Genomic DNA, 9997 nt, shown 5'->3' on the forward strand with positions numbered 1-9997 from the left:
GCCCCCTTCCCCCCCCCCGCCCCCCCGCCCCCCTACCTGCCAGGCAGGCCGTGGTGTCAATCCACTTGAGCAGCTGCCCCGCGCTCAGCTCGCCCCGGGAGTTGGCGTGCGCAGGCTGGATGGCCTGGCTCATGTGCACCTCGCGGGGCGCCGGCCTCTCCATGGTTCGCCACCGGCCGCCGGGTGCTCTGGAAGGTGAGGTTCAGGTGCCAGGAATATCGCCCCGAACATGGCGAGGAGGGCGAAAGCGACCTCTCTGCTGTTTCAGAAGCCAAATCGGGGGCAAACTAGGTTGGCAAAGCCGCGAACAGCCTGGGTTTCCCACCCCTAACGGGAGGAAAGCAGCGCTTGTCTCAGGACAGCGCAGAGAATCAAATGGGATAAGGTAGGAAACCCATCGCACGTGCCTGTGTATTTATTTGGTGAGTAAATAGTGAGGGCTGAAGAACTTGACAGGTGATGAAGACTTAAGAATTGGTTAGTTAAACGATGTCCAGAGAATGAAGGCCTTTTGCTTTAGACCAGTGGTTTTCAACCTTGGCTGCACATTAGAATCACCTGGGAATCTTTTCTAAATCCTGATTTCTGGGCCTCATCCTCAGGAAATTCTGTTTCTTTGTTACTAATGTTGTGGCCCCACCCCATAACAAAGAAACCGAATTTCCAGAGGATGAGGTCCAGAAATCAGGATTTTAAAAAGATGCTGAGTTTAGAGTCTTTTTTTTTTTGGGGGGGCCTGGCTGTTGACTGCCAGATAGAGTGAGTACCCTCGCCTCAAGCCTTCATTCAAAATCCACCTTCTGATTCTTAACATATTATACTGGTTCCAAATGATCCTTTGTTGTCGATCGATCATGTTGTTATAAAGTTACTCCTGCTGCCAAGCAAACAAACAAGCAAGCAAAGTCCTGCGTTTTGCAGACACATCAGAGGCACTTCACAAACATAGGCAGCCTTTCGGTTTTAATCTAGAGAATTTATGGTTAGAAACTGTCACCTCATTCCTAATGACGCCAGCAAATCCCAAGGGGATCTCTTCTTCATGGAAGACAAAATGTAGAACATTAAGTGAGAGTTTTCATTCTCAGCCTTTAGCACATAAAAGCCACCACACTTTCTAGAGCCGGAGTGAGTGACTTTACAAAGCCGTTCTCATGAAGGAAAGGGTACATCAGAAAACCACCAGCATACAACAGGATTCACAGAGGTCGTACGGTTAGGGACAGCTGCACCTGGGAGAGCGTTTGTGAGCGAAGAAACGGAAGCCCAGAGAGCTGAAGCCATGTGCCCGCATGCCGCTAACCGAAGAGAGCAGCGAAGGTAGTAGAGCACCTGGCTTAGGTCAGGGCCCCTGACTGTCCAAAGCAGCTGACCACAAGAGCTAATGGACCCCCCAGATCGGTGGTGCTTTTCCATCCCTGTGTAGATGGCCTGCCAAGCCCCAGCCTGGAGATATCAGAATGCAGATTTGAACTTTTAAAGATTTTTCTTTTTTCAATGAAAAGGAAGGAAACATGGACTTGATCACCTTCAGAATCCTGAGTAGGTTTCCATCCCCTATCAGCATAAGAATGAGATGCATTCAGTTAGGCGAGCATGAAGTTTGCCTTTTATAAAAAGCACAAAAATAACCTTTTAAAGCCAACAAATGAAAGCTTAGGCCGCCAAGATGGTCCCCTTACGTAGTTATTTCATTATTTCAATGACAATGTTATTATTCCTATCTCTTCTGGCCCTTCTCTTTGGAAAATGCCTATAGAGTTCTTAATACAATATTGGCAGATTAGATTACTGTTCAGAGAATATTTACTCCATTTTCTGTTAACTTCACGGGAGGCATTTATGCAAGTTGTGCTTGGCCACGTGACCTGCTTTGAAATGGAGTGCGGGGAAGTAAAAATGTATCCGTTCCAAGCTTAGCCCTTCCAGGCACCACCTGTTCCTGTTCTTGGGAAGGTCTGACCTCTGCCATGAGAAGGTTGTGTGCCTAACTAGCTGCCCATCAGCATCGGGGTGCCAGACTGAGTCCCCATTTTGCAGAGCCATCCAGCCAACCTGCAGATCTGCAGCCTGAAGCTGAGCTGCCCGGCAGACGTGCAGACTCATGAAGGAGACATTGCTTATTGTTGTATGTCACTGTGGTTAGAGAGTTATACATCAATAACTGATGGTTCCATGCGTGAATTTCATTAAGATTTTAGGAAGTTTATTAAGTTACTGAAAAAAGAATTTGTGTTTAGTTTGGGTTGTATTATTTTGGGTTTAAGCCGCTGACACAAGTTTAGTAGTATTACTATATGCTCATATACTTGGTTTCTTGTAAACTTGAGGAATTTAAAAAATATTTTAAGCACAGGTGTGAGAAGTTGGTTTTCCAAAGTGATTATCTGGAAGGGGACAGCTTGTATCTGTATATGAATGTTAGGGATGTCTGATCAAAAAAGCAGACACAGTACACAAACTCACTATTGTGTTTTCTTATATGTATTATCTCCTATTTACATGTCTTTTGATTATGGTTTCATATCTTTTGTTGGTTTCACACTGATTTTCATTTTAATAGCTCCAGCCTACAACTACTATTCTTATGTCTTCTGAATGGTCTCTTTTTCTCGTGCACAATGAAAATGTCATTTTTGCTATTATGTTTGAAGAAAAGGCTTCCATTTTCCGTTTCTGTTTAGAGACATCTTTTGAAGATGAGCAGAATGTGGAGCCAGCTTGATTTTTAAAGGTCACGCACAATGCAAGAAAGCTGATTGGGACGCGTGTGGCAAGTATGATAATGAGAGCATCTTCAGAATGCTGGAGTGGGAAGGAAGCCAGGCAGTCTGACCTCCGCATTCTGGAGATGAGAAAATGAAGTGTTTGCCCTGAGTCACACTGCAAGGCAGTGGTCCGGCTTTGGGAAACTGAGAGCAAGAAGCACCAAGTGTAAGAAAAGAGGAAAAATGTGCTTCCACCAGAAACAGACCCTCCCACATGAGTTTGAGAGCAAGCAGTTTATTTGGGAGGGGAACGCTGGCTCTCAGGCAGAGCTTCGCCTCAGTAGGACATTAGGACACGGTCAGCTTGTGACGGATGCTGGGATGGTGAGTGCCGGAGGATGCAGGCGAGGCACAGAGAGCCAGGGCACTTCACTGTTCTGAACAGCAGAGGCAGCTGGGAGCCTTTCCATTGTAGGAGACGAATCCCAGGCAGAGGGTGAGGTAATTAAAAGTATTTCATGTAGAAATACTTTCTGTGTTTGGAGCCCATGAACAGTTCATGAAAGAAGTACTTCAAGGGACTGCTAGATCATAGTCCATGTTAAGGATTTTTTATATTTGCATTTTTGAGAGATTTTGGTCTATAGTTTTTTCCTTCTGTTTTCTTTTTCTCCCCCCCCCTCCTTTCCTTCAACCCCCGTTTTTGTCAGTCTGGAACAAGTCTTCATTTTCATAACGTTGCCACTTTGAAGGTCACAGGACAGTTATTTCTCAGTTTGGGTCTGCCTGCTATCTTATCATAGCTACATGAAGTTTATGCATCTTCGGCAGGGATATTAAGGATGATGCTGGGCATCTTACCTAGTGGTGCGCAGTTTGATATGTCCCATTTTTGATGATGTTCATTTTTGTCATTTCATTAAAATGGTGTCTCCAAGCTTTTCTCCTGTAAATTTTCCCATTTGTAGTTAATAAACATTTTGTGTGGAGGTACATTGGAATTATGTAAATACTCATTCCTCAATAAATTTTTGATTTGTTCATTAATTCATTTTTATTTCCATGGATCCATGGTTTCTTATTTTATTCACAGGCATGCCCACTCACAGCGGGACTAGACTTGGCCATGACCCTGCAGCGAGGCCGAGCCTGTGGCTTATGTGAGTGAAGGGCACAGGTCTCACATGGCAGAGCAGCAGGGGCGGCACCCACAGGGCAGTGCTGTACCCCGAGGGACACTCAGCCAGGGCGTAGTTCCTGGAAAGCTAAAACGATTCTGGGGATCTTGATTCTTTAACTCAGGAAGAGGAATTTCCTGGTGGCAAACGGATAATATTTATCCCCATTAGAAAGCATCAATCTGCCCTGAAGAGACCGTCAGATTACATTTTAGGGATGAAACAAGATTAGTGCTGACAGGTATATAGATCCTCCAAGAACGTGCAATAACTCCTCATACAACAGCCTAAGAACATTCTTTCTGACAGTTTGACATTTTGTAAAAAGGCTTTATGATTGAGCATGATAATATACTTAAATTTTATAATTGTTTAATACAAGCATGATTTTTTTCTTCAAAGAGACTAATCTATTCATTCAACGCAGATTATTCTGAAAGTCTAATATTGTATTGAGCAGACACGGGGCTCAGCACAAAGGAAGGCTGCTGTTCTCGGGGCACTCAGTCTGGAGGGGAAGACAGATGAACAAACTGTTACGGCCAAAGGTGGTCCTGGGGCGGGGGGGTGAAAGGATTGAGAAAAGACAGACAAGAGAGTGAAAGCTGGGTCTCGGTGGGACGCTGCAACCTGATGAGGAGACAGCGCCAGCGCCCACAAGCCGTGTCTTTATTTTATAGCAGATGCCACGAGGCAAAGTAGGGGCGTGATCGAGTTGTTTACAGCATTCTCGTGAGTTTCAACCTCACTCAACTACATGCACCGGAACTCTAGCACAAGGCACGTGGGGCCACGTGTTTGGACCATAGGTTCAAGCTTACAACCACAGCCGTTGGCTATGATGGTGTTGGGAGGGCCCTGACCTCCAGCTGGGACTTGCACGTGGCAATGAGAGGACCCTGTCCTTTCATTAGTCCAAGGCTTGAGCCTGGCCAAAACACTGTAGCCGCGCCCCATAACAAACCAGTAGTGTGATGTGGTCAGGGCGTATCAAAAGATACAGCACGCAGTGCCCTGGGAATACAGAGGGAGGCGCTCCTCCACCTGGCCATCCCCAGACACTCTTCCTCACTCTGTCAATCAAGCAGCAGGACCTAAGCATCCTAAGCAAAGGGAAGTGCTGTAGGGATCCCAGAATTGACTAGATACGAAAAGCCAGGCTGTGGGCAGGAGCACAGACTATGCTGCAGGGCTGGGAAGCACAGCACAAGTTGCTTATGAAGATGCTGGTATGGTCCTGTCCCTGCTCCTTCCTTCCTTGTGGAACTGGGTCAAGATGGAAAGTCTCAGGAGAGAGCATCCACCTGGCTAAGCTTAAATACTATGTCTACCCATGACCCTAGGGCTGGGGAAGGGAAGGACACAGGGAGGGGTGATATCTGTTCCTCTCAGTTTCAGCAGAGATGAGATAGGTGGCTGGCATTGTCTTCTAAGATTAAACACAGAGGGAGAGAACTTATTCCTTAAAAGGAAAGTGAGTTCTAATTAGAAATGGAGAATAGAAGCTAGACACATTTTAAAAATTACTAATGACTCTTATAAGGCATGGGAAGACTATGGCTCAGTGGTTGAGCATCAACCTATGAACCAGGAGGTCACGGTTCAATTCCTGGTCAGGGCACATGCCCAGGTTGTGGGCTTGATCCCCAGTGGGGGGCATGTAGGAGGCAACTGATCAATTACTCTACCTCATCACTGATGTTTCTCTCCCTCTTTTCCTCACTCTTCCTCTCTGAAATAAAGATATATTTTAAAAAAGAATTATTTTCTACTGTCCCTAAAAATTGTGGATCTTAGAGCAAGAGTCCAAATGGAGGCCCACACACACGTCTAAATATTTAAGGTTATAAGTACGTGAACAAATTGTTAAAAAAACTCTATTCTGTCCTCCCATCCAAAAAAAAAATACATTCATGATGACAAAATAGGAAGTTGACAAAAAAGAAAACTCAATTCAATTTATTAGTACACATATCTGTTCTGTTGATGCGCTGGTGCTGTTTGGACGAGAAATTTACCCAGCTTCTATGTGCCACCATTACAAATACTGTCCTAATTTCCAAGTACCTCCTGAGTCAGGAAATAGAACATGAAAAAAAGGAATGGAAAAGGAAGACAGTACCCTTGGGAAATACCTTGATATGCAGTAGAATACTTAAAGTTTCAAGTTTTTAGTCAGCCAGTGTACCTTGTTGACTGAAACAGAGCATAACTTTAATATTTTTCAATTTGAAAAAGGAAACTTAACAGTTTGTTTTAAGAAAAATATGATGTATATTTTGGCATTTAAAATAAACAATAAATTTTTACTCATATAGTAGAATCAAGCTAAGAATTGTTTTCCCTTGTAATATTTCTAATTATAATAGAGATTCATTAGATTTTGTTATTATTAGTAATTATAGCAACATTTGTTGTTATGTGTGCCAGGCAATATATAAAGTGATATATATATGCATCATTTCATGTAATTGTCACAGGATTGGTATAGGTACTATTAATAATTCCCATTTTATACCATTTTATACTTGAGAAAATAAGCCCAAGCTAAGTACCTTGTCCAAAGTCACATAGTGGGAAATGGTAGAATGAGGAATTGAATCTGAGAAATCTGACTGCAGAGTCAGCCTAATGCTTGCAATCATGATCATACTTTTCTAGATATATTGTACTATTTTATTTATTACTAGAGGCCTGGTGCATGAAATTTGTGCGGGGGCGGGGGGGCGGAGAGGAGAGGGGGCCCTCAGCCCAGCCAGCACCCTCTGCAATCTGGGAGCCCTCTCACAATCCAGGACCACTGGCTCCTAACTGCTCACCTGCCTGCCTTCCTGGTCACCCCCAACTGCCCCCCCCCATGGGCCTGGTTGCCCCACGCAGCCTGCTGTTTGGTCGTTTGGTCTTCCCTCATTAACCACCCTGCCGGCTGGCTTGTTCACCCCACGCAGCCTGCTGCTCAGTCCTTTGCTTGCCCCTTACTAACCCCCCTGCTGGCCTGGTTGCCCCACGCAGCCTATTCTGTCATCCATTCGGTTGCAGTGGTCGCTTAGGCATATATCTATATCTATCTATCTATCTATCTATCTATACTTTATGTTATCATAATTACATTCTTATTTTTATAGTCAATCTGAAATTAATTTCATCCTTAGAGTTTGTTTTATTAAACAACTATAACTTCAGAAATTCAGCATAGTTTATCAAAATGTTTGCAAAATAAAACTTTATTCTAAAATGTACCTCAAAATGCAAGACACAAGTACTACTGAAAAAGGTAAATGCATATATATAGACAATGGTGCAAGTTAAAAAATATGTTAGCCTTTTAAGAAGTCTTCACCAATAAAATCCAACATAAGGATTTTTTTCTGTTTCAAACAATTTAAATTATATAAAAAAAGAAACTCTAGCATAATTCCAAAAACAGTCAAAAACAAAACTATACAAAACTGTGAATCCAAGTACAAAAACAACATATATATGTACATTTGTTGAATCTGCGCAGATATATAGAGTGCATCAAATTAATTGTAGTCTAATTCAGGACAAATTGTACATCAACTAAACAAAAAAATCCCCAACAAATCATAAAATGATAAATGAAGACTTTAAAAAATGGCTGTCAAAGGATTTATTTCCAAAATCTCCCATATAATCTGGCAACTGTCTCCTCTTTCTCTTCCCCTACCTCCAAAATATATGATTTTGTTTACTCTGATGTTAACCATTGCATGGCTTATTAAGACTTTGGCCATTTTAATTAAGACCTTTTCATTATATTTGCTTTCCTGCAACATTTTTTTTTAATCAATATGTCTTCTACATTCATATTCAATCAGATACTAAAATCTCATTGCTACATCAGTGTATTATTATGGTAGCTTTCTTCCCTCAAGTGGACATTTAAAGTTCTCGGCAAATTAATGAAAAAGTATAATAGACAACCTCTACAGAAGATGACTTCATAAAAATAAATTTTTATACTTTCTCAGTTCTTGAAATATTATTGGTTACCAAGTCAGAGTTTTAGAGCTTAGATTTAATAAAAGTTCAGAATGTAGTCAAGAGGACAAAAGTTAGAACTATAAAGATGTAGGCAAATATTTTTTATTCTTGTTAAATATGTGAATGGGTTTAATTGATTGGGCAGGGGATATTTAATCATATCACCTTCAACTCTCATCACCTCTTGTTTCTTTCTTTTAAATAATTGCTTCTTTCTTTAAGAATCTAAAATTATCTGAGAAGATTGATATTATTAAACTATTTCTCTGGCATTTTCAATGAGAACTGACTGTTAACATAGGCAAGTGAACTAAAGAATAGTGTAAATTTTCAGAAAAATCAGGCCTCCAGACTTGCTCTTATTGGAAGGAAAAGAAAAAGATTTAAAAATTATTTTTCAGATTGTTTCTCTACTTCAATACAATCTTCTATTAACAAGATCTTATTTTGACATTAACAGTGCTAGATATAGCATTATTAGTAGTATTATCAAAATGTAATAGAATTAAGAAGATATATTTTATTGTTGTTACTTCTTTGAGAAATTTGTGGTGTGTAGACATTTTTCAACTCAATATTCTTATTTTAGAGGTGAACAAACTGAGGGTCAGAGAGAACATAAATAATGTGTTTAGAGTTGTACAGTGACAGCAGGATTGGCCCGGTTCTGTCTAATGATACAGTGGTCTGTCACTCTGTGATACTATCTAAACTGCTAATAAGAGGTCTTTCTTTCTTAATTTTAAAAGATTAAATATAACTTAATAAGCAAAGGTAATAAAACTTTGAAAGGCAATATTTGGGTTGCTTTTTTCATTTGTTTGTTTTTGTTAGAGGTTATACATATTCCTCATTAGGAATATATCTCAATTTTCTGTTTGGGGTCAAACAGGCAATAAAAGCAAAATAATTGAGATTATATCAAGCTAAAAAGCTTCTCCAGAGCAAAAGAAATAATCAACAAAATAAAAAAGCAAGCTATGGAATGGGACAAAATATTTTCAAACCATATTGTATCTGATAAGGTGTTAATATCCAAAATATAAAAGGAACTCCTACAACTCAACAGCAAAAATACTGATAACCCAATTAGAAAGTGAGCAGAGAACCTGAATAATAATGTTTCCAAAGAAGACATACAATAAACAACAGGTCTGTGAAAACGTACTCAATCTCATTTTTCATCAGGAAAATGCAAATCAAAACTACGAGATAGTAGAATCTGTTAGGATATCACTTATTAAAATATCAAAAGATGAGTGTTGACAAAAATGTGGAGAGAAGGGAATCCTTATATACTGTTAATGAGAATGTAAATTGGTAAAGAATTATGGAAAACGGTATTTAGGTTAAATAGAACTACCATAAATTGAAATTAAAAATAGAACTACCATATCATCACGGTATTACCCATGGGAGTTGAAATCAGGATCTCAAAGAGACACTTGCATTTTCATATTCACTCAAGCATTATTCACAATAGCTAAGATATGAAAATAACCTAAGTGTCTATCCATGAATAAACAGATAAGGAAAATGTGGTACAATGACCATTATTCAGTCTTAAAAAAGAGGAAATCCTGGCATTTGCAAAAACATGGATGAACCTGAAGGATATTATGCTAAGTAAAATAATCCAGAGACAGAAAGACAAATGCTGCATTGTTTTAATTATGTGTGGAATTTAAAATAGTCAAATCCATAGAAACAAAGAGTATTCTGTTGATTGCCAGTGGTTGGGCAGAGGGGAAAATGAGTAGGTGATGTTCAAAGGGTATAAAGTTTTGAGTACCAAAGATGAATAAGTTCTAGATATCTAATATACAGCATAGTGCCTATAGCTAACAATACTGTGTTATATACCAAAATTTTTCTAAAAGGGTAGGTCTTATGTTAAGTGTGCTTAACACTAAATATGTTACTACACATTTATAATACTTGAACAAAGCTCATTTATAAAATATTAATAACATTTGTCTCAGTGTTATGATATATAGCCTAAAGAAGCAGAACTCAGGATCTTCAAGAATTATATGCTTACCTAATGACACGCTTAACATGTATCAGTAGGAGCCAGCAATCATGTTTAATGAACAAAATACAGTC

The 9997-nt window shown here is 40.1% G+C and overlaps 1 protein-coding gene across 2 annotated transcripts in view; it reads right to left on the reverse strand.

The window, feature by feature from the left end:
• Nucleotides 1-166, reverse strand: part of ACOT12 (acyl-CoA thioesterase 12) — a 32721-nt gene extending 32555 nt beyond the window's left edge. The window contains exon 1 of one of the 2 annotated variants that reach the window (XM_006775490.1): nucleotides 37-166. In XM_006775490.1, the coding sequence (XP_006775553.1) occupies nucleotides 37-163 (127 nt within the window). In that variant the 5' untranslated portion in view covers nucleotides 164-166. The remainder of the gene's footprint in view (nucleotides 1-36) is intronic. The other variant, XM_015571661.1, reaches the window with a different exon arrangement.
• Between the last annotated feature and the right edge of the window lie 9831 nt (nucleotides 167-9997).

This window comes from Myotis davidii, unplaced genomic scaffold, assembly GCF_000327345.1.
Source record: "Myotis davidii unplaced genomic scaffold, ASM32734v1 scaffold44, whole genome shotgun sequence".
In the NCBI taxonomy this organism is placed as follows: Eukaryota; Metazoa; Chordata; class Mammalia; order Chiroptera; family Vespertilionidae; genus Myotis; species Myotis davidii.